This window comes from Microcebus murinus, chromosome 20 (genome assembly GCF_040939455.1).
Source record: "Microcebus murinus isolate Inina chromosome 20, M.murinus_Inina_mat1.0, whole genome shotgun sequence".
Lineage (NCBI taxonomy): Eukaryota > Metazoa > Chordata > Mammalia > Primates > Cheirogaleidae > Microcebus > Microcebus murinus.
The window spans coordinates 7,604,009-7,628,605 of record NC_134123.1 but is presented as its reverse complement, the minus strand read 5'-3'; the positions used below and the strand labels follow the sequence as shown (position 1 = coordinate 7,628,605).

General features: G+C 47.4%; 2 protein-coding genes across 3 annotated transcripts in view; one reads left to right on the top strand and one right to left on the bottom strand.

The window, feature by feature from the left end:
- CHD9 (chromodomain helicase DNA binding protein 9) overlaps positions 1-13,503 on the bottom strand; it is a 231,291-nt gene extending 217,788 nt beyond the window's left edge. The window contains exon 1 of one of the 2 annotated variants that reach the window (XM_020282652.2): positions 13,419-13,503. The gene's annotated coding sequence lies outside the window, so the exon portion shown is untranslated. The remainder of the gene's footprint in view (positions 1-13,418) is intronic. The other variant, XM_020282655.2, reaches the window with a different exon arrangement.
- Positions 13,504-22,296: 8,793 nt separating this feature from the next.
- On the top strand, positions 22,297-23,466 carry CHD9NB (CHD9 neighbor). Its single transcript, XM_075995553.1, has one exon. It carries the CDS (start codon positions 22,417-22,419, stop codon positions 22,573-22,575), a length of 159 nt encoding a protein of 52 aa, XP_075851668.1. The 5' UTR covers positions 22,297-22,416; the 3' UTR covers positions 22,576-23,466.
- The last annotated feature ends 1,131 nt before the right edge of the window (positions 23,467-24,597 follow it).

The following is a 24,597-nucleotide window of genomic DNA, read 5'->3' as shown; positions in this document are numbered from 1 at the left end:
AATGAGCTACCAGCTCACACCCATTAGGATGGCTACTCTCAAAAAAACAGAAAATAAGCCCTGGTAAGAATGTGGAGAAATTGGAACCCTTGTGCACTGTTGGTGGGAATGTGAAAAAGATATACCTGCTGGGGAAACAGTATGTCAGGTCTTCAAAAAGTTAAAAATAGAATTATCATATGATCCAGCAATTCTATTTCCGGGTATATACCCAAAAGAATTGAAAACAGGGTCTCAAAGAGGGATATTTGTATACCCATGATCATAGCAGCATTATTCATAATAGTCAAGAGGCAGAAGCAACCAAACCGTCCATTGACAGATGAATGGCTAAGCAAAGTGTGATATGTGCAGACAATGGAATACTATTCAGCTTTAAAAAGGAAAGAAATTCAGACATATGCAACAACATGGATGAGCCTTGAGGATGTTATGGTAAGTGAAATAAGCCAGTCACAAAAGGACAAATGCTGTATGATCCCACTTATATGGGCTACTTAGAGCAGTCAAATTCATAGAGACAGACAGTAGAATGATGGCTGCCAGGGGCTTGGGGCAGGGGGAGAAAATCAAAAGGGCACAAAGTTTCAGTTTTACAAGATGAAAAGAATTCTGGAGATGGATGGTGGTGACGGTTGCACAACATTATGAATGTATTTAATACCAATGAATCGTATACTTAAAAATGGTTATGGTAGTAAATTTTATGTTATGTATATTTTAACATAGTAAAGAAAATTGGTAAAAAATAAAGCAGGAGTCCCAATTAAAAAAAGAAAGAAAAAAAAAAAAAAACAAAACCAAGATTGCTATGGGTATCCTTTCCAAAGTAGAAATGCAGGGATGGAAAAATGAGTTTCAGTTGCTATGGAAATAGGAGTTGGCTGGGGCCTGCAGGAGCAGCAGCTGGAGTGGAACAAGTGGCCGGGAAGCTGGCCCTGTGACAGAGGGGGCTTCCGGCTGGGAATAAGACAACAACAGGTTTCAGCAGGGAAGAGGAGGAGGTAGCAAGAAGAGAGAAAAGGAGACAGAGACTGTCTCCAGACACTGGGGCTATGAATTCTGCAGACATCTGGAGTAATAACGAATGCAGCGTGTGTGCATGTGTGTGTTGCATATGCATCCCCAGAGGCCAAAAGAACAAGCAGCAAAATAAACCCAATGCCTGAAAAAGAACAGTTTGACCAGCTCCCCTGAGGGCAAGAAAGCCCCCCAAAGGCTGAATGACAGAAGAGGAGAGGTCTGCCATGCAGAAGCCTTCCAGGGGTCGGGGAAATGCCCGAACAGGGACTGACTGTCATAATCTGTGTTCCCTCACCTTCGTCCTCAGAAAAACCTTTCAAATTCGAACTGATGCAGGCCAGAAACACTGACGACAAAATCCCCGCAGGGTTAGCAGACGCAGGGGCTGGGCAAGCTGGTTGTTCTCTGTACCTTTGGGTGACTGTTTCTGCTGCAGGTGGAAAGTCTCCATGACGCTGGGGCTCTGGGGTCTTCTAGCCTGAGGCTTTGGAGGTGTCTGAATGTTCTCAGCATCACTTTCTGGGAAGATGTCTTGATTAGGCCCATGGTGATGACAATCCTACGCTGGGTTCCTCAGGAGGGCCCACCTGGGTGGGGACACCATGCTATTCTCATTCTGACCCCAGTAAGAGGAGCCCCCAGACCCTTCCCTACAATCACAGTGGAGGTAAACAGGCAGGTGCTTACATTTGTGATGCAACTTACACCTAGGCATTTGACACTCTATAACCCCGTCATTTTCTATATACTCTGTCTCTAAGACACACTGAGATCAGTTTAAATCGACTACCATATTGGTATCCTATTTTGCATTTCTTCGTTTTTCAATATATCAGGAGCCTCAAAAAGAAGAAATGAGCATCAAAAAGAATATAATACTTATGAATAAACTTAACCAAGGAGGCAAAAGTCTTGTACATTGAAAACTGCAAAACATTGCTGAAAGAAGTTAAAGAAAACATGAACAAATGGAAAGACATCCATGTTCATGGCTTGAAAGACTTAATATTAAGATGTCAATACTACCCAAAGTGATCTACAGATTCAATGCAATCTCTATCAAAATGACTTCTTTGCAGATTTAGAAAAATCCATCCTAAAATTCATATACAGCAGTATCAAGGACCCCAAATAGCCAAAATAATTGTGGAAAAGAACAAATTTGGAAGACTCACACATCGTGATTTCAAAACTTACTAGAAAGCTAAAGTAATCAAAATAAAGACAGATATACTAATGGAAGAGAATAGAGACCCCAGAAATAAACCCTTCCATATGTGTTCAAATGATTTTTGACAGGGTGCCAAGACCATTCAATGAGGGAAGGATAGTCTTTTCAACAAATGATGCTAAGAAAACTGGATATTTACACACAAACCAATGAAGTTGGACCCTTACCTTGTACCAATAAAAATTAACTCAAAATAGATCAAAGACCTAAATGTAAGAGCTCAAACCATAAAACTCTTAGAAGAAAACGTAAGGGAAAAGCTTTATGACATTGGATTTGGCAATGATTTCTTGGATACGACACCAAAAGTGCTGACAACAAAAGAAAAAATTGGTAAACTGAACTTAATCAAAATTAGAAACTTCTGTGCATCAAAGGGCATAATCAACAGAGTGAAAAGGCAACCCACAGATAGAAGAAAATATTTGCAATCACATGTCTGGAAAGGGGCTGATATCCAAAATATTTTTTGAAGGAAAAAAAAACCTCCTACAACTCAATAACAAACAAACAACCCAGCTCGATTTAAAAAATGGGCAAAGGATGAGTCTCTTTGAACCCATTCTGGTTCAGGAGGCTGCCTGATTAAAAAAAAAAAACATGGGTGGCTGGGCACAGTGGCTCACACCTGTAATCCTAGTGCTCTGGGAGGCTGGGGCAGGAGAATGGCTTGAGGCCGGGAGTTCCAGACCAGCCTGAGGAAGAATGAGACCCCATCTCTACAAGAGGCCGGCGCAGTGGCTCACACCTGTAATCCTAGCACTCTGGGAGGCCAAGGCGGGTGGATTGCTCGAGGTCAGGAGTTCGAAACCAGCCTGAGCAAGAGTGAGACCCTGTCTCTACTATAAATAGAAAGAAATTAATTGGCCAACTAATATATATAGAAAAAAATTAGCTGGGCATGGTGGCACCTGCCTGTAGTCCCAGCTACTTGAGAGGCTGAGGCAGGAGGATTGCTTGAGCCCAGGAGTTTGAGGTTGCTGTGAGGTAGGCTGATGCCTCGGCACTCTAGCCTGAGTCTAGAGCTAGACTCTGTCAAAACAAACAAACAAACAAACAAACCCATAGACAAAGGACTCGAATGAACATTTCTCCAAAGAAGACATACAAATGGCCAATAAGCATACAATAAGCTGCTCGACACCACAAATCATAAAGAAAATGTAAATCAAAGCCTCAATGAGATACAACTTCACATTAGGATAGGAAAATTATGATCAAATAAAAAACAAACAAAAAAACAAAAGATAACAGGTACTGACAAGGATGTGGAGAAACTGGAATCTTTGTGCATTGCTGGTAGGAATGTAAAACAGTGCAGCAGCCATGGAAAATGATTTGGTGATTCCTCAAACAATTACACACAGAATCACCATATGCTCCAGCAATTCCACTTTAGGCATATACTAAAAGTATTGAAAGCCAGGACTTCAACAGATATTTATAGACCATGTTCACAGCAGTATTGTTCACAGTAGCCAAAAATGGAAGCAATCCAAGTGTCCATCAACAGTTTAATGGATAAACAAAATGTGGTATATACATACAATGGAATATTATTTAGCCTTAAAAAGGAATGAAATTCTGGAACATGCTACAACATGGATGAACCTTGAGGACATTCTGCAAAGTGAAATAAGCCAGTGACTAAAGGATACGTACTGCATGATCCCACTTATATGAGGTCCCTAGAGTAGTCAAATTCAGAGACAGAAAGTAGAATGGTGGTTGCCAGGAGCTGAGGGGAGGGGGAGTGGGGAGTTGCTGTTTAACGAAGATGACAGTTTGGGAAGATGAAAAGAGTTCCGGAAATGGAGGGAGGTGATGGGTATACAACGAAGTGAATGTACTTAATGCACTGAACTAAAGGAAATGCACAAAATGGTTAAGATGGTAAACTGACATCATGTATATTTTACCATAATAAAACATATATCCTTTGAGCTGAAGCTGCAAGGTAAGGAACAAATAAAAAGAAGACAAGGCCGGGCGTGGTGGCTCACGCCTGTAATCCTAGCACTTTGGGAGGCCGAGGCGGGCGGATTGCTCAAGGTCAGGAGTTCGAAACCAGCCTGAGCGAGACCCCGTCTCTACCAAAAATAGAAATAAATTAATTGACCAACCAAAAATATATATACAAAAAATTATCCAACTGTTAGAGATGCTGTAAAAAAAAAAAAAAAAAAAAAAAAATTAGCCAGGCATGGTGGCACATGCCTGTAGTCCCAGCTACTCGGGAGGCTGAGACAGTAGGATCGCTGAGCCCCGGAGATTGAGGTTGCTGTGAGCCAGGCTAATGCCACGGCACTCACTCTAGCCTGGACAACAAAGCGAGACTCTGTCTCAAAAAAAAAAAAAAATAAAAATAAAAAGAAGACAAGAAAAAATATGTAGATATGTACATAAAATACTGGAAGTGACCCACGGTCAGCCTCTCGACCTCTGAAAGTTCTGCACAGTCAGCACCCAGGATATGACCTTTCCCCACTTCCTTTGTCTTGTCAAAACCTACCACGGGTGCAAACAAGACCACAGGCTTGTATGGAAGCCCAAAGTGTGCAGGTGGGAGAGAAAGATGAACAAAGCTGAGGAATGATCACGGGGAGTACAGTGCACCTTGCTTTTTTTTTTTTTTTTTTTTTTTTTGAGACAGAGTCTTGCTCTGTTGCCCAGGCTAGAGTGCAGTGGCATCAGCATAGCTCACAGCAACCTCAAACTCCTGGACTCAAGCAATCCTCCTGCCTCAGCCTCCCGAGAGGAGGTGGGACTACAGGCATGCACCACCATGCCCAGCTAATTTTTTCTATTTTTAGCAGAGACAGGTCTTGCTTTCACTCAGGCTGGTCTGGAACTCTTGACATCGAGTGATCCTCCCACCTCGGCCTCCCAGAGTGCTAGGATTACAGGCGTGAGCCACCATGCCAGGCCAGTGCATCTTGCTTTGACACGGGGTCTAAAGGGTAAGGGCTGTGGGTGCTGTGGCAGTTCCCAGGAGAGGGGTCTTCTCGCTTGGCTCTCAGGTGGTGTCGCAGAGGAAGTAGTGCTCATGTGGGTTTGAGGGAATGAGGATGTGCAGATGTGTGCACTGGGGGAGGGTGCTTTAGGCAGGCCATTTGTTCTGCGGAAGCTCGGTATGGCTGAGAGGCAGAGGTGGGAGAGAATGCTGCATCGGCAGGGCAGGGGAGAGGAGGTGATTAGTGAGAAGGTGACTCAGTGTGGGAACATCTGCCACACAAGCTTGTTGTCTTGTTACCTTGGAAGCTAAGTCTGGATTTGGAGGCAGATCCAGAAGGAATCTGAATGCCAGACTAACAATAACAACAACTTCTATTCATAGAGGACTTACTATGTGCATCTTATTCAATGACCTTAAATGGTAGGTACCAATATTAGCTCCATTTTTCAGCTGAGAAAACTGAAGCTCTGGAGGTTAAGCAGTTTATCCAAGGGCACACACAGCCAGTAAGTGGTGGAGCTGGGTATGCACCCAGGCCGACAAGGGTTTCAAACTTTACTACATATAAGAAATGCCTTGGGAGCTAGTTTATTTGTTGTTGTTGTTGTTGTTTTTTTTTTTTTTTTTTGAAACAGAGTCTCACTTTGTTGCCCAGGCTAGAGTGAGTGCCGTGGCATCAGCCTAGCTCACAGCAACCTCAAACTCCTGAGTTCAAGCAATCCTTCTACCTCAGCCTCCCGAGTAGCTGGGACTACAGGCACGTGCCACCATGCCCGGCTAATTTTTTCTATATATATTAGTTGGCCAATTAATTTCTTTTTATATGTACTAGAGACAAGGTCTCACTCTTGCTCAGGCTGGTTTCGAACTCCTGACCTTGACCAATCTTCCCGCCTCGGCCTCCCAGAGCGCTAGGATTAAGGGCCTGAGCCACCGTGCCTGGCCGGGAGCTAGTTTAAAAACACAAATTCAGGCCGGGCACAGTGGCTCACACCTGTAATCCTAGCACTCTGGGAGGCTGACTCCTAACTCTTTGGTTAAGCATAGCCAGCATTCAAAAGCAGCAAACTCAATGATTTGCTGGGTTTAGTGCCTAAGCTTCCTCTCCTGTGTCACTGTTCTCTAGCACCCCTTGTATTCCAGGCCCCGGTTGTAGCTGAGTGATAACAGTGACAATTTAAAGCTGTGATGCTTTGCAATTCTGTAATAGAACAAAACCCAGCATCCCAGCCAACTGCTTCCGGGGGAGTACAAGTAAGTCACCTACAAGCACAAGGAGAGTATCTATCAGTGAAATGCACACAACATCTGTGATTACTGATCTGCAGAAATCCTTAAGGACAGGACAGGATGTGTCTCTGGACAAAGCTGGGAGGATCAAGGCCTGGAAATCAAATCAAGACTTGACCAAGAAAAAAAAAAAAGAAAAAAGCAAGCCAATTGTATTACCATAAGCTGAGGGAATAATAGGTAGAGGGAAATGGTGATGTGTGAGGAGCTCAGAAAAAGCAATAGGGAAAGAGCAAGTCTTTGAGAGTCTGTCTTGTCTTCCACACTGTCCAGAGTAGTGGGAGCTCTGAAAACCTCCTTGAATATGGTGGGCAGCTCAGAGGGCCGGCCAGAGCTCCCTGGAATACTCTCTTGATAAAATCTTAAGGCTGGTCCAGAAAGCAGGAGGAAGGGAAAGGTACGGTAATTGATTAGTCACGTCTACCAGGAGCACAGGGCTAGGGAATTACACCCGCAGTGCTGCCATGCTAGACTCTTCTATCCCTGCAAGGATACAAATACCTTAGGCTACCCTGGCTATTAAAATCATTCAGGCTTGCTCACCTTGCTTTGATTTTACAAATACTAACCTTCCAAATGGAATGTGGCTTTCCATGTAGACTTGCCCACGGGAGAAAGAATGTGCTGACGAGCTGGCATAAAGGTTTCAGGCTGCTTTGCAGTTGCTTCTCCCACTGGGACTGAACACATCTGTGGCCTGGCTTCCTCACCAGGCTCCTGTGAATTTGGTTATTCCGTCGCTTTCAGCCTGGTTAGTGCCGATGCACTAAAGAACCTCCATCTATGGCTGGCAAAGAACCAGGATCACCACCTTTGTGATGCTGGCCCTGACAGGTGCCCCTTGATGGAGCAGCTGGCCTCCCCCTTGCACATCACTGTGGAGCTGCCCTTTGCCACCTCTGTCACCCCGGCCACCACTATCTACCCTGAGCCCAGAATGAGCTGTGGGAGACCAGCAAAAAAAAAAAAAAAAAAGTACTACAGCAACAAAGCTGACTTTATAGGTTCTGCTGAATACATAAGAATAAGAAGAGCTGGGTGTGGTGGCTCACGCCTGTAATCCTAGCACTTGGGGAGGCTGAGGCAGGAGGACTGCTTAACCCCAGAAGTATGAGGCTGCAATGAGCTATGATCACACCACTGAATGCCAGCCTGGGCGACAGAGTGAGACTCTCTCTCAAATAAAAAAAAAAAAAAAAAGGAATAAAGAGGCCCCCTGTGCTTGGGGGAAGATGCCAAGAACATGCAATAGAGCACAACAAGCAAAAGGAAGGGATAGGCGATGTTTAGAGCAAGGAGGATCTGGGAGGGCCAACCAGTTCCCTGTCATCAAATACCTAAAGGACCGTCATAGTAAAAAGGGGATAGTCCTATTCTCTGAGGCTCCAGAGGAAAGTATGGCAACCAAGGGGTACCATACAGATACAGGAAGACAGATAAAACAGAGGAACCTTGAAATGCAGTTTTCCTCTAACTTTAGTTACTCAAATATCACCTTCACATATTTTTTTCCCCTTTCTCTTTTGTCAAGTTTGTGAGAAACAGTGTAATCCTGCAGTTCAGAGCACAAACTCTGGAGCAGAGCTGCCTGGGTTTATTTTCCAGCTTGTCACTTACTGCTATATAACTGTGGGCAAGTTACTCAACTTCCCTTGTCTGTTTTCTCAGTGGTAAAACAGGGCTAATAGTAGTGCCTTCTTCAAACAGTACTTTACCCATATGGGTGAGGATTCATGGAATTATACACGAAAAGTGCTTAGAAGAGCATCTAATACAAAGCAAGAGTTCAATAAGTGGTGGTCATTATATTTCATTATATTCTCATACCACCTATCCTATTAATATTTTTCTTTAAATGGACACATGATTTATATAAATTTATTTTAAAGGAAACTTATTACTGCTGTACATGCAAAGTTAGTAACACTTGTATATAGTTAGAAACTATAAACATAAAATGAAACAATGTTATTAGATTGTCACCATTTTAACAATGTTATCAAATGGTCACACTTACTGTTAAGCGCCCTGAATTGGGGGACTGCTGTCTTTTCAATTAAAAGGGAGGCAAGCAAGTGTTACAATGCATTCTAGTACTTCACTGAGACTTCTTCTGTTGGCTGTAGTCAGAAGGAAGAGTCTGGCGAGTTCAAGGAAGTGAAAGGCCAGTGTGGGTGGAGCACCTGCTCTGAGCAGAGGGCCGCCTGAGGGTGCTGAGAGGCAGGCAGGGTAGGATCAAAGAGACGGTTCAAAAGGGAATATTTTCCTATTCTAAGACTTCATGCTCTTTAGCAAGACGTCTCTCTGTGCTGCATTAAATCATCTCTCATGGCCCCCGGTGGTATGAGTGCCACATCTCAGAAAGCACACAGAAACATTCTGTAGCAGACGCTGTGGGTGCCCCACCCTTACTGCTCAGCGCACCCCAGGTTACCTGCAGTCGGTTTCTAGATGCACTGGCTGCCTCTTACTTTGTATTAAGTCGTTTTCAGGCCATAGGGTGTGCAGAGCAGACAGTGAGTGGGACAGGCCAGACTTGTCAGGCAGGGAAGGGCTTAGGAGCAACTCTCATAGGGGGCAGGAGTTGGGGAAATAGCCCAGCATCACTGTCTCTTTGTGAGACATTTCTGAAATGGGCTCCACAGTCTCTCCAAGGGTCCCCAAGGGATTGAGCCTCCACTACCCAGGAGTAGCTCGCTCATCAACACATTCTTCATTGCCTTTTCTCCCTTTCTCAGTTCACTTCATCCTCACTGGGCTTTCTGGGATCACTTCCCAGATAAAATTCTGGCACCTGAATCCTTGCTTCATGGTCTGTTTAGAGGGAAACCCTAACTATGGCACAGTTTTAAACTTCCAATGGAACGTGTTGCACAATAAGAAGGTAAGTTCCATTCTACTGGGGCACTCAAGAAATGGCTGCGAATGTTCAATGGAGACTCAGGGGTTAGGCAGGGATTCAACTATTATAGATGGATACTAGGTATCCTTCTGATCCTTTGGTCCCATGTTCTGGATCAAGAGTCAGCAAATGACAGCCCATGGGCCACATCTGGCCCACAAAAAAGGAACAAAATTTTGGAACAAAATTAAAGGAACAAAATTTTGTGACACATAAAAATTATGTGAAATTCAAACTTCAGTGTCCATAAAGTTTTATTGGAATACAGATATACTCATTTGTTTACATACCACCTGTGGCTGCATTGACAATGGCAGTTTCCCAACAGCATTATAACAAAATGACATCACTTAAGGACCTGCTGTACGTCATCAAAGTTTCCAAGATCCTACTGACAATGTTAAGTGAGACCTTGCAGTTGCAACTGACAACATATGGTCCACAAAGCTCAACATACTTACTATCTGGACCTTTACAGAACAAGTTTTCTGATGCCTTGTTCAAGGGACAAGAGGCAGACTGAGGCCTGGCCACCCCAAGAATGGGGAGGACGATGGACAGACGCAGCATTCAGGGGGCAGTTTGGATCAGAACTTCACATCTTTTTTTTCTACATCTTTATGATCACCCTCACTCTTTCCGCCCTCTGTAGGTTTCTAAGACTCTTTCACTGATGCATTAATGTCTTTATACTAGGAATATTTTTACGTTTTAAAGCTGCAGTCCCCAATCCCTGGGCTGCAGACTGGTCGTGAGTGGTCTGTGTCCTGTTAGGAACTGGGCTGCACAGCAGGAAGTGAGCAGAGGGCCGGCCAAGCTTCATCTCTGTTTACAGCCGCCCCCATCCCTCGCATCACCGCCTGAGCTCCACCTCCTGTCAGATCAGCAGTGGCATGAGATCCTCATAGGAGCTCAAACCCTACTGTAAACTGCGCATGCCAGGGATCTAGTTACATGCTGCTTATGAGAATCTAATGCCTGATGATCTGAGACAGTGGTGCTAGCGCTGGGAAGTGGCCGCAAATACAGATTATCATTAGCAGAGAGATTGGACTGCACAGTAAGTGTAATGCACTTGAATCGTCCTGAAACCATGCACCCCTACCCCACCCCCAGTCCATGGAAAAATTATCTTCCATGAAACTGGTCCCTGATGCCAAAAAGGTTGGGGCATGCTGAGTTAAAGGACATGAGAACTTTTCATCTCCACACCCTGCCACTGTCCCAGGTGGTTTCATCTACACTTGATGGTTTTTGCTGCCACTTAGTTACTGATTCCTCCCCAAACAAACCAAACCTCCAGCCCAGGACTGTGTCTTCTGATCTCTGTTCAATAACTGAATGTCTGTTTAACATTAGATTAAGATGAAGGGGTGGGGAGGGGTGAGTTTTGCTGCTTACCAACAGCATAACTCTGGGAAGTCATTTAATTGCACAGAACATCAATTTTGTCATCTGTCAAAAGCGGAAACGATCCTGTCCGGCCTGCCGGGATTACTGTGCTAATCGGATGAAATGAGAGCTGTCCCCAAAATGTCGTGCCACCTGGCCCCAGCCTCTCTGTCCAGCGTATTATTGCATTATTGCATCCCTGCTCCCTCTGACCACTACACCCCCTGCCCACTGGCTCTCCTTGAGTTCCCTGACCGTGCCAAGCTTTTGGTCACCTTTGCACATGCTGCACATTCTGGATAAAACACTTTTTCCTCACCACACCCCCTGCCTGGCAGATCAATACATAACCTTGGTTTATGTGTGTTTCCGTTGAAAGACACCTTATTCAATATATCTTCTTGTTGATATATTGAACTCAGCCAACAGCACCACAACTCATGTCTGAATGAAGCTTACTAAACACCCACATATTTTCTGCATAACGCACACCACATCCTTTTCTTATGCTTAGGGACACTAGCAACACTTTAGCACTATGCTTAGGGGCCATTTAAAACAACCAAATCACAAACAAAAAGCACAAAAATGCAAAAAAAAATGTGGCACTAAATAGGTCACAGAAAGGACACTTGTCTATAGCATAAGAGCTGAAACAAGAAGGCAGAGGTGTTTTTGTTTGACCTCAGCTGAGAACATGCACAGTGGGCCCCTCAACTTTTTCACTGCTCTGCACATGTCCATACATGACCGTGAACGTGCCATGGATATTGATTTTAAGGTTACAAATACATTTTAGCGAGTAGACGAATTTGCAAATGCAGAGCTTACAAATGATGAGAATCCAAGGTACTTTCTTCCTGTTTCTTTCATTCCCTAGAATGGGAGTTCACTGGGGGCTGCCTTACCTCTGTCTTACTGTTTCATCTCCAGCATTTGGAAGACTGCCTGGCACACAGTAGGCGCTCAGTAATAACCATGTATGCAATGAGTGAGTCAGTTCAGTGGAAGTGCTTTCTTCACAGCAATGACAGCTAGTGTTTATGGAGACACACCACGTGCCTGCCCCGTGCTAGTGCCTCTCCATGTTCTCTGTCAACAAGGGAAACAGGAGAGTACTGTTCTTTTGCACGTGGGCTCTGGATCAGACTGCCTGGGTTCAGACATGGGATCTGCCTCTTATTAATTATATAACCTTGAGCAAGTTCCTGGGTCACTCTGAGCCTTGGCTTCTTCAGCTGCCAGATGGGGTACTTATAGTACTACTTGTGGGTTTTGGTCAAAGGTCAATGTGGCGGCCAGGCGCGGTGGCTCACACCTGTAATCCTAGCCCTCTGGAGGCCAAGGCGGGAGGACTGCTTGAGGTCAGGAGTTCAAGACCAGCCTGAGCCAGAGTGAGACCCCGTCTCTATTGAAAAATAGAAAAAATTAGCTGGGTGGTGGCACATGCCTATAGTCCCAGCTACTTGGGAGGCTGAGGCAGGAAGATTGCTTGAGCCCAGGAGCGTGAGGTTGCCATGAACTAGGCTGACACCACGGCACTCTAGCCGGGTGACACTCTAGACTGGGTGATAGAGCAAGACACTGTCTCAAAAAAAAAAAAAAAAGTCAACATGGCAACGCACAGAAAGCATTTAGCACAGTGCCTGGCACAGGGCGAACCCTTGGTAAACACTAGCTTTTATTGTTAACAATTCCCATGGCACCCCTTAGGGTTTTATTCTATCATAACCATTTTGCAGATTAAAGAAACTGAAGCTGACGATGGTTCAGTGAGATCTGGATCGTCAGGGACTCCAAACCCATGCTGGTAACACTTTGCTGTTATATAAATAGTCTTCTCTCACATTCCACACTCTGTCTTTCTGTTCTCTGTTCACTTTCCAGTTCAATCCTTTCAGAACCAGCGCTCTGGGGGGAGGGGAGGTGGGGTGTTGGTTTGTCATCTTGGGTTTGACCGCACAAAGGCACAGGCACAAGAAAAAGGAGGAGGAGGAGGAGGAGGAGGAAGAGATGAGAGAGGAGGAGGGGCAGGAGGAAGAAGAGTGAGGGGAGGAGGTCGTGGGGGGTGGGGAGGAGGGAGTCATTAGCGTTTTGGGCTATAACAAACAAATGTCCTCAGCTTTTCTCTAACTCTTAGATCAAGGGTCCTCAAAATTGGCTGCAAGCTGGAATCTCCTGGGAACATTTTAATATCCAGACGCCCAGGGCTCAACCCAGACCAGTTCCATCTGAGTCTCTGGGGGGTGGAAGTGGGGCATCAGCATTTTTAAGGCTCCCCAAGCAATGCCAACGTGCAGACAAGTTTGAGAAGTGGTGTTTTGGATTTTATCAGCAACGCAGCTCCTTCTGCTTTTTAGGACTTGCTGTCCTGGGGGCTCGGGCACCCTGTCCAGAGGCAGGGACGAGAGGAGGATGTCTGGGTGCCGGCGACCTGGCGCTCTGCTCTGCTCCTAGGCCCAGCGTGGAGACTGCGGGTCTCCGGGTCCCCTTAGGCGGCCACGACACGTGCGGCTGCTCGGACTCGTCGGCTTGCCCCTGCAGGGCGCGAGCGGGGCTCCGCGGCCGCCCAGCCGCCCACCCCACCACGCAGGTTCGGGGACGCCCGGGCTCGGGGATCCTACCTTGCCGCCGCGCTGCCCTCCAGTCCGGGATCGCGGGCTCCGGCGCGAGCTGCCGCCCGCCCGCCCGAGCGCCGCGCCCTGGAGCGCCGGCGCCACCTGGCGGCCGCGGGCGGGAGCGCGGCGGGCGGAAGTGCGGGCGGCCCACGTGGGCGCCCCTGGCCGCCCGCCCGCTCCGGTGCGCCCGCGGGCTCGCGTCGTCCCCGCCGGGCGCCGGGCGGGTCTGGCCGAACCTTCTCCCGGGCCGCGCGGGGGCGGCGAGGCCCTCGACTCCCGGGCTTGGCTCGGCTCGCCCCTCTCGGCCCGCAGCCCCCAGCCCCGCGGTTCCCTGTAGACGGGGCGGGCTTCCCTCGAGACCCGCGACCCGCTCTCCTCGCCCGCCCCCAGCCCCTCGCCGGGCCCGCACGTCCATCCCGGGCGACCCGGCCTCGTCCCCGCACGTCCATCCCGGGCGACCCGGCCTCGTCCCCGCACGTCCAACCCCGGGCGGACCCGCCGCGTCCCCGCACGTCCATCCCGGGCGACCCGGCCTCGTCCCCGCACGTCCAACCCCGGGCGGACCCGCCGCGTCCCCGCACGTCCATCCCAGGCGACCCGGCCGCGTCCCCGCACGTCCTTCCCGGGCGACCCGGCCGCGTCCCCGCACGTCCATCCCGGGCGACCCGGCCGCGTCCCCGCACGTCCTTCCCGGGCGACCCGGCCGCGTCCCCGCACGTCCATCCCGGGCGACCCGGCCGCGTCCCCGCACGTCCTTCCCGGGCGACCCGGCCGCGTCCCCGCACGTCCATCCCGGGCGACCCGGCCGCGTCCCCGCACGTCCTTCCCGGGCGACCCGGCCGCGTCCCCGCACGTCCATCCCGGGCGGACCCGCCGCGTCCCCGCACGTCCATCCCCGGCGACCCGGCCGCGTCCCGCACGTCCTTCCCGGGCGGACCCGCCGCGTCCCCGCACGTCCATCCCGGGCGGACCCGCCGCGTCCCCGCACGTCCATCCCGGGCGACCCGGCCGTGTCCCGCACGTCCTTCCCGGGCGGACCCGCCTGCGTCGCGGGCAGCCCGGGGCCTCGGGAGCCGGCAGCCAGGTAGTGTTCCCGCAGGTGTGCCACAGCCTTTCTCTGGGAGGGGCTGTCCTGGTCCTGCGGGTCGCTTGGCCTCCCCACCTCCTTGGCGCTAAAGGCCAGGAGCCGCCCTTCCTCGTCGTGACCCCAAGTCACCCCTTCGTATTTCCCGCTGTCTCCCGGGGTGGAGGGAGAACTGCCCTGGGCTGAGACCCCCTTAGCTGGTAATTAGTATCAGAGGACACTTAAGGAAGGGTAATGTTCAGGGGAGTCTCGTTGACAGGCTTTTCAGAGCCGTGGGGACCCCTAGCCACCTCCCTTTCCCGAGTTTCCCAGCATCTTTTTCATTACATGATGACGTGCCAAAATGGGTACAAAAACGGTGGAGTATTTAGCGTGTTTACATTTCATTTATTTCTTCATTCAACAGATATTAACTAAGGACCTACTGTGTGCCACTTTTCTATAAATAAGGGACACAATGAAGAACAAAACACAAAAATCTGCGCCCTTGTTGAATTTGTATTTGATGTAACACGTTCATACTTTTAACACATACACAAATGCAATACAATGTCATTGAGCTCTTTGTGGGTAAGTACAGGATTTATTTTTAAAAATATCTATTTACCAGGCACTGAAGGCAGGGAGGCCTGGTGACTGGATACAAGCGTTGCAAAATTACATGGGGAACGTCTTTGAATCCTGGCAGTTTATCTCTGTGGCAATATTTGGGGATGAGGTCACCAGTGGAAATTTGAGGTTATTTGTGTGTTGACGGAAAAAAGCCAAACTCTGTAAAATAATTTTAAAGAGATTTATTCTGAGCCAAATTTGAGGACCATGACCCAGAGCCACTGCCAAGAGGCCTTGGGCAAGTGGACTCGCTGTGGCTGGGTTACAGTTCAGTTTATACATTTTATACATTTTCAGAGAGACAGGGGTTACAGGCAAAGTCACAAATCAATACATGAGAGGCATACATTGGTTTGGCCCAAAAAGGTGGGACATCTCAAAGCAGGGGGGCTTACAGATTATAGGTGGGTTTAAAGATTCTTTGGCTGGCAATTGGCTGAGAGAGTTAGACTTTATCTAGAAGACCAGAAAGGATACGCTTACTTTAAGATAAGGGTATGAGCACTCTGGGAGGTCCAGACAGGAGGACATTTTAAATTTACAATAGGCGCCTGCTAGGATGCTTGAGTTAAGATATTTTAAATTTATGATAGGCATCTGCTAGGATGCTTAAGTTAAGACAGGGGCTTCCTATCTTTTAGGTGATGTTAATGCCATACCAGAATCCGGTTGGGAAGTAAACCACTGCTTTATTTGGTTAATAAAAGCCGCTTAGTAGGAATTTACCATTTGTCAGCCTGACCCAGCTGGCCTCTTTAGGAAAGAGTTTTTAGCAAAAGAAAAAGATCAGAGTTCAGTCCTCATGTGAAATGAGGCTTGCCTCCCCCACTTCTCCCCAAAAGAATATGATTGTTTTAGCTCACCCAGTGTGTGTGTGCACCTGCTTAATCTTTGGACTCTGTGGGGTGGGGGTGGGGGGTTAGGTACATCAAGGGCAGAGGAAGAGGAGGAAGTGGTGTCACTGTGGGCATTGCCTGGGAGGGCTTGGGGTGGTGGATGTCACTGACAGGAGCCAGCTCCTGTCTACTCACTGCAGGCAGGTGCCCTGGTGAAGGTGAATGGGTCAGAGAAGCACTGATAGCCCATGCAAGTACCAGCTGGCAGAAACTTCTCATTCTTTCACTTTAAAGTGTCTCTGAGTCACTTCTAGACCACTCTTGCCTCGTCCTTGCAATAACTCTCTCCCTACTGCTGTGCCCCAAAACATGCATGCCCGGGCAAAGTCCTGGATGGCATGCTGGAGATCCTGACATCACCCAGTGAGGTTAAAGTCTTCTTAATGACTTTCTCTTCTGAGTTGTAGCATTTTTCTCATTCTACTAATCACAGTGTTTTAGAAACTGCAGAGTTATCAACAAGTCTGTTTTCCCCATAAATTGTGGGCTCCTTGGGGCACAGCACAGTGTCTGATAGGCAGAAGTAGCATTAATAATAATATTATTATTATTAAGATTTTATAATGTATTAGGCACTAAGAATTTTAGTTTGACTATTTAGTTTAAACCTTACAATAATCCTATAAAGTAGGCACTATTATTTTTCCCTTATCAATAAAGAAACTGAGACTCATAACGTTTAAGTAAAGTGCCTTAGGTGGAAGAGTTACCAAATGATATATATCCCTAGGACTTGAATCTGGATTACCTGATTTTAGAGCACACGCCTTGGAACCCCTCAGTACTGTTTACTGTTGACTACTGTTTGCATTTGGGACAGACAACGTTCTCTCCTTTTTATCACTTTTGCTTACTTGTTCCGGTCATCCTTTCCTTGAAAGGGCGAATTTTGTTACTTCCTTCCTTTTTTTTTTTTTTTTTTTTTTTTTTTGAGACAAGGAGAGCTCTCTTGCCCAGGCTGAAGTGCAGTGGCCTCATCATAGCTCACTGCAACCTCAAACTCCTGGGCTTAAGCAATCCTCCTGCCTCAGCCTCCTGAGTAGTTGCGACTACAGGTGCACACCACCACATCCAGCTATTTTTTCTATTTTCTGTAGAGATGGGGTCTCACTCTTGCTCAGGCTGGTCTCAAACTCCTGGCCTCAAGCAATCCTCCTGCCTCATCCTCCCAAAGTGCTAGGATTACAAGCATGAGCCACAGCACCCAGCCTCATTTTGTTTTTCGAAATAAATTCATAAAGTTATGATACATGACCTATTTTTTAGTAGGAAAGTATGTATTTATCTTGTAGAATGATGCTCCATTCAAGAGGGTGAGGTTCCTCTATTGTCCAAAGTGGATGGAGCTAGAAATGGGGGCACCAGGGTCATGGGCAGGACAGTGGCAGGACCGTGGCAGGAGGCGTGCAGAAGGAAGGGGGCAGGAATGCCAAAGAGACCAAGGGAGAAGGGCTGGGTGCCCATCCCAGGAAGGACTCTTGGTCTAGTGAGGCTGGCCCTATGGACTGAATGGCAGCTTGATTCTGGGGGTCATAGTGTGTCTATGTTCGGCAGGGATAAGACTGGCCATTTCCGAATCCTGGATTGTACCTGCAAACCCTCTTGGCTGTTATGAGGTGTAATAGCAGGGTGGTGCTGATGCTGTCTCGTTGACTCTTTCCATAAGTCCCAGAAAACAGTTATTAGTTGCACCTTACAGATGAGGAAACAGAGGCAGAAACACTAAGCAACTTGCTGAGGGCCACACAGCAAATACACTGTAGAGTTGGTGTCCAATCCCAGGTTCCTCTCATACTGAAACTTATTCTTCTAACCATGACCATTTCTTGACTTTTCATAAATTATTGGTGAGTTAAATTGAACTACTAGGGAGGGATTTGTATTTGTTCATTTTGGCCACCATGTCCTTCCCTCCTCTGCCAGCTAATATTCTGGTCGCCCTTCTAGGTCCAGCTCAAATGTGGCCTGCTCTAGAAAGCCCTCCCCTGACCCCTATTTCCAGTGTGACTCATTCTGTATTAGAGTATTTACTGCACGCCGCTACATAGTATAATTTGCTGCAAGAATCCCCCTACGGATTCTATGCTCCTTGTGGACAGGGGCCAGGCGGGTGGTGTTAGATACCTTCTGTTTGCTTCTCTGTATCTACTCTCTATGCTGCTCTGTGCTCCTGGAGGCTGACATAAATGGGCAATGCCAATGGCTTATATGGCCACTGGCTTCAAGTTGGGTTTGGCCAATGGGCGAGACCAAAGGGAGGGAGGAGAGTGAGGTTGGGTGCCTGTGCCCCCAGCTCCCTTCTGCAAGGTGCCTCAATGGGCCAGTCTCCTGACCTATAGTTCTAGCTACAAGGTTACCCTCCGCACACAAGCCCCCTTTGCCACCAGGTCCAGGCCTCTTTAACTGGATACATTAAGTGATACATTAAGGTTCTGTAAATTGCACAATACCCCAAATGGAACCTTGTATCGTGTGGTTCAATAAAAAGCTATTGAGGTAAATTGGAGGCAGGTGTTTTTGTTTGTTTGTTTGTTTGAGTAAGTGAGAAGTCAGAGAAAAAGGATTTTAAATGATCTTGAAAACTAGAACCAGATGGCAAATAAGTCCCTAGGCTCCTGGCAAACTGTCTTTATTTATTTTTTTGTTTGAGCTTTAAATTTTTTTTAATTTTTCTTAATACATGGTAAATTTAAATTTTTCGATGTTCAGTTCTATGGATTTTATTTCACATAGATGTGTGTAACTATCACTATAATTAGGATACAGAACAGTTCCATCACTCCAGAAACTCTCCAACTATCACTTTGTAGTGATACCATTTGTTCTCGATGCGTATAGTTGTGTCTTTTTAAGAATATCATATTAATAAAAATGGAATCAAACAGTAGGTAACTTTGAGACTGACTTCTTTCATCTACCATAATGCCTTTGAGGTTTGTGTAACTTGTTGCATATATCAATAGTCCATTCCTGGCCGGGCACGGTGGCTCACGCCTGTAATCCTAGCACTCTGGGAGGCAGGCGGATTGCTCGAGGTCAGGAGTTCGAAACCAGCCTGAGCAAGAGCAAGACCCCATCTTTACTATAAATAGAAAGAAATTAATTGGCCAACTAATATATATAGAAAAAATTAGCCGGGCATGGTGGCGCATGCCTGTAGTCCCAGCTACTTGGGAGGCTGAGGCAGGAGGATGGCTTGAGCCCAGGAGTTGGAGGTTGCTGTGAGCTAGGCTGACGCCATGGCACTCACTTTAGCCTGGGCAACAAAGTGAGACTCTGTTTCAAAAAAAAAAAAAAATAGTCCATTCCTTTTTACTGCTAAGTAGTGTTCCATTGTGTGAATGTATCACAGTTTATTTATCCTTTTACATTTGAGTTGTTTCCAGGTTTGGTTTTGAATAGAGCTGCTCTCAGAATTTGTGTACAGGTTTTTGTGTGAACACAGGTGTTCATTTCCTTTGGGTAACATTATAAACTGAATTTTGTGGTTCCCCCACTCCCAAAATTATATGTTGTTGCCCCAAACCCCAGTGTAACTGTGCATGGAGACAGGGCCTGTATGGAGGCAGTTAAGATTAACTGAGATCATAAGAGTGGGGCCCAAAGCCGATAGAACTGGTGTCCTTATAAGCAGAGGAAGGGATATCAAAGCTCTCTCTTTCCAACAGGGCTGAGAAGAGGCCGTGTAGGACACAGTGAGTAGGTAGCCAACTACAAGCTATGAAAAGAGCCCTCACCAGAAACCAAATTTGCCAGCACCTTGACCTCTAGCCTCCAAGCTCTGATAAAAAAAACTATCCATTGTGTAAACCACCCAGTTTGTGGTATTTTCTTATGGTATCTGGAGCCAACCAACACAGGTAAATGCCCTACGGTAAGTGTATGTTTAATTCTTAAGAAACTGCCAAACTGTTTTCCCCTGTTGCTCCACAGCCTTGGCAACATATGGCATTGTCAATAGTTTTTCCAAGCATTTTTTTTATGTTTTTGGATCGTCCATGCCCCATTTCTAATTTCTTGTCTTCTGGCCTCGTTCTGTTCCCAGGGCAGTGTCCCCCGAGCTGAGCCAGCTAGTAGATCTGGCAAATAACAGTCCTCATCAGAGGCCAATCCATTTCTGGGCGTGGAGGTCGAGGTCAGGTGTGGGCAGGGCTGGCTTCATGGGCCCTGTGCTTCGTTTAAAGTTCTGCTGTCACCGTCTTGAGATTCTCAGTAAGTTCTGAACGAGGGGCCCACATTTTTATTTTGCACTAGGCCCCACAGATGATATAACTGGTCCCAAATCAGGGTGAGGGTCATAGGCAAGCCGGGTTTCTTACATGTTCATTTAGCAAAGGCCCCTCTCTCTGTTTCCATCGACCATGCCTCGAAACTGATCCAAGCCCAGGCCAAGAGTTTCTCGCCTGGTTCCTGGGTATTGCTGCGGCCTGCCTGTCTCTTGGGCTGATTTGGGTTGAGCATGATTAATTTGGAGGCTTCACAAGAGGATTATTGGTCTAGGATCCCAATATCCACCATGGATTTCCCTTAATTAGGGCATCTCAGTTGGAAGGTAAATGAACCTCCCTCTTCTACCCTGACAGCCGCAAAGTGTACTTTGGCATTTGTATAGGAGAGGTAAATAGACAGCATCATAATGTCTTCCTAATTGTCATTCTGCCAGGCCCTGTTGGCAAGAAGCTTGTTTAAAGAAAGATGATTTATAGGGGAGTTTTACCACATTCTTGCAGGTCACTGAATGTCCAGGTCCAGGGAGGAGGAGTGGCGTTAACCGGAGACAGGGACAGAAGGGGGCTTGGCGTGGAGACATCACAGGCTTTGCAGGCAGCAAGACCTGGGTTTGCTTCTGACCTGGCTGCTTACCAGGTTCATGACCTTGGGTAGACCTAAGCACTCTGGACTCAATGATTTCACCTCTAAAGTGGGAATAGTAACACTTCCTCATAGAACTGTGTGATTGTAAAGAGTTCAGTACGAGTGAACCAGAGTTGATATCACCTTTGACTGCCGTGTGCATGCACAAAAATCGATGTATGTTTTTTACTTCTCTGAAAAGCCACTTCACAGACTTGCTTGATCCTTCCTCCCACTTCCTAGGAGCTGGGTCAAGATTATCAGGCCCCTGTTAGAGTTAAGAAAAGGAAAGACAGGTGACCAGAAAATAAAATAGGGGTCAAATATAGAGCACAGGAGTTCCTAACTCCAGTTCCGTAGCACATGAGACTTCACTCCAGAGATCACTCACAGCTTTGGAACCTTTACTTTTGTGGCCCAGATAAAAGTGCGGTGACAGCCTGCTCAGCTGATAACATCTGTAATGGTGTGTGAAGATGGCCTGATGGGGCCTTTAAATTAGATGAGATTAGCTTAGTGATAAAGAGTAGAAGTCAGATAACTTGAGTTTGAATCTCAGCTATGCTATTTTGTGGCTGTTAGAAACTACCTTGGATAGGATTCCTTGAGGCCAGGAATTCAAGACCAACCTGGCCAACATAGCAAGACCTAACCCTTGTCTCTACCGGAAAAAAAAAAAAAAAAAATTAGCCAGGTGTGGTGGCTTGCACCTATAGTCCCAACGACTTGGCAGGCCGAGGTGGGAAGATTGCTGGAGCCCAGGAGTTCAAGGTTACAGTGACCTATGATTGGGCCATTCTAGCCTGGGTGACAGACCAGGACTCTGTCTCTAAAAAATAATAATAATCATAAAAAGAAACTAACTCAGACAAGTTACTCAATATCTCTGTGCCTCAGTGTCTCCCTCTGTTAAATGAGGATTAAATAATACAACCTACTTCTTAGAGAAGATAAACAAGATAATGAATGTGAACTCCACTTGGCAGAGAGTAGCAGCCAGTATCTATGGGTTCTTTTAATTATTTACATGTTTGGGTAACCCCAGGAGTCCATGGTCTCAGAACTCCCTATTCTTCAATACTGGGTGGAGTTGACATTCTAGGGTGGGGGTGGCTTCCAAGCGGGGGGCCTGTGAGTTCCGGGAACTGAGTGTGGCCCTGGGATACGGAGGGAGGCCACAGCTAGTTGCATGGTAACATGTCTTTCTTTGCATGCGAAGACAGGGGCTGGTGTTTACAGGTTACTAGGTGTTGGGGGAAGTTATCTGTACAGAAGTTGTAGGTTAAACAAAAGGGAATTCTTCTGGTGTGATGAATGGGGCACAGAGCCTGGAATTACCCAGGTTAGCAGGAAGGGCAGCCCGCAGGCCCTGCCCACCCTGCAGGAGCTCCCTGGTGCACGGGGGCGGCTCCCTGTGGCCATGGGAACGGAACCAGCTCTCTTTCCAACAGTGCTCCCAGGAAGGCTATTTAACTCTGGCACCCGGGGATCAGCCCCACAGACCTTCCTCCCTCAGAACGTCTGTCCCAGGGCTCTAGGCCCTCTGCGTCCCAACGAGATGGGGTGCCACTCCAGCAAGAGCACCAAGGTGGCTGATGAGTCTCAGAAGTCTGGAGAACAGCAGGAGGGACAGGAGCCCAATCTGGAGACGTGCACGGAGGCAGCGGCCAGCCAGGACGTCTCGCTGAAGGACGAAAGCCCAGAGCCGGAGAGCTGAGACGCTTTTCTCTGACAGCAGACCTGCACCTTGTTCCTGGAACTGCCTTTGGCCTGTGGCACATGAGATAATGCCTGTCCTGAGAAGCTGTGAATAGACGGAGGAGAGAGAAGTCCCCGCTTTGGGACCGAGGTTTCAGCAGTCACCTCCAGCAGGACAGGGCTGTGCGGACCCCGTTTCCCAGCTGTCCCGCAGAGAGGGCAGAGCAGTCTTCATGGCCAGGGACCACAGCTTCTGGAACTGGACGAGCCTGAGAGCAGACTGTTCTGGCTCCAGGGACTGTTTGCTGCTGAGCTGTGAGCATCCAGTGATCCTTATCTGCCCCACTTTCCGGAACATACTTTGAAGGCGCTGTGGCCAGAAGTGGTTTGGGGTGTGTGAATTTCAGTTTGTTCCCTCTCTTTCTCTCCTTTTTCCCTGATGGCTGGATGAATAGGCAACATCCCCATGCGAAGGCTTTGCATTTGGCCCGCTCCTTGCTGTTTGTATGAATAATTTAATATCCAACTTGGAGTGTTGTTAATGAATTATGGGATGATCGAGATCAGGCTGGGATCACACAAATGGAAGGCAGCAAGGCCTTGGTCACCCGGGGAAGTGGAGCCCTGGTGGGAAAAGAGGAGGGATTCATGCTCCTGTCTCTCTAATCCTCCGAAAAATGTCCCTCTGTCTAATAATCACACGTCTCCTCCTATCAAAAGTCTGTCAATTTGAACCTTCCAGCATCTGAGCTATATCAGCATCCAGCCTTCAAAAATATTTCGCTGTTTACTAACACGTCTGTCAGCCTTTCTTTCTTCCCCCCTGCCTGTGGTTTGTTTTGAATTCGACTCAAAAGAATTTTCATTTGAAATCAGATAGACATGTTTGCAAATAAATGATGACACAACACATTTGAAAGACAGAATTGGGGATCTGAGATTAGAGGATCAGCAGGGAAGGGTGGGTGTAATTCTGTGCAACAAAAGTGAGAAAAGAGGGGAGGGAGCCTTTGCTTTGAGTCAGGCACCATGCTGACAAATTCCTATCTAGATGGTTCCACGAAACCCGGCTGTCCCCATTTTATAGATGAGGAAATGGAGGAAATTCAGTCACTGGCCTAAGGATGGCCAGCCAGGAAGGAGCAAAATGCAGATTTAAACCCAAGCAATGTGGCTTTATTTATTTATTTATTTATTTTCGAAACAGTCTTGCTCTGTCACCATGGGTAAAGTGCAGTGGAATCATTGTAGCTCACTGCAACCTCAAACTTCTGGGCTCCAGAGATCCTCTTGCCTCAGCCTCCCAAGTAGCTGGGACTACAGGCATATACCATGTTGCCTGGCTGATTTTTCTATTTTTAGTAGAGACAGGGTCTTACTCTTGCTCAGGCTGGTCTCCAGCTCCTGAGCTCAAGCAATCCTCCGCCTTAGCCTTCCAGATTGCTAGGATTACAGGTGTGAGCCACGGAGCCCAGCTGCAGTGTGGCTTCTGAACTCATGCAAAGTCCTGCTTAAAGTGTCTCAGTGAACTGAAATCCAAATCCCTTTATTGCCTGTAATTAGTGGGGACCATTTCTCTTTACTCATGTGGACCTACCTGCTTGTTGAGAAGGAGGTCAGCTTGGATGGCCCTACTGCAGATTGGATGATGCATTGAGGGCCTCTTTATTCTTATTCTGGTGGTGGAGGAGGGGAGGGGAGAGGGAAGGAGGGAGAGGGTGAAAGGGAGAAGTGAGGGAGAGAAGGAGGAGGGAGGAGGGAGGGGCAGAGGGAGGAGGGGGGAGAATGGGAGGGGAGATGGAGGACCGGGAGGGAGGGGGAGAGAAGCAGTAAGCTACTGGAAAGGACCCTTCTTTTTGGCCACAGAAACCTGAGAAACTAAACAGGATTCTTTTGAGCCTAGACGATGGTAAAGAAGAAGAAGGAAGGACGGACAAAATATAAAGCAATGCAGCCTGGAGTAACAAAGGTTGCTTTTGCTTCAGCAGAGCCTGGAGGAGCAGGAGAGATGGGGGCCTTGTCAGCTGGCCCAAAGCCCTGC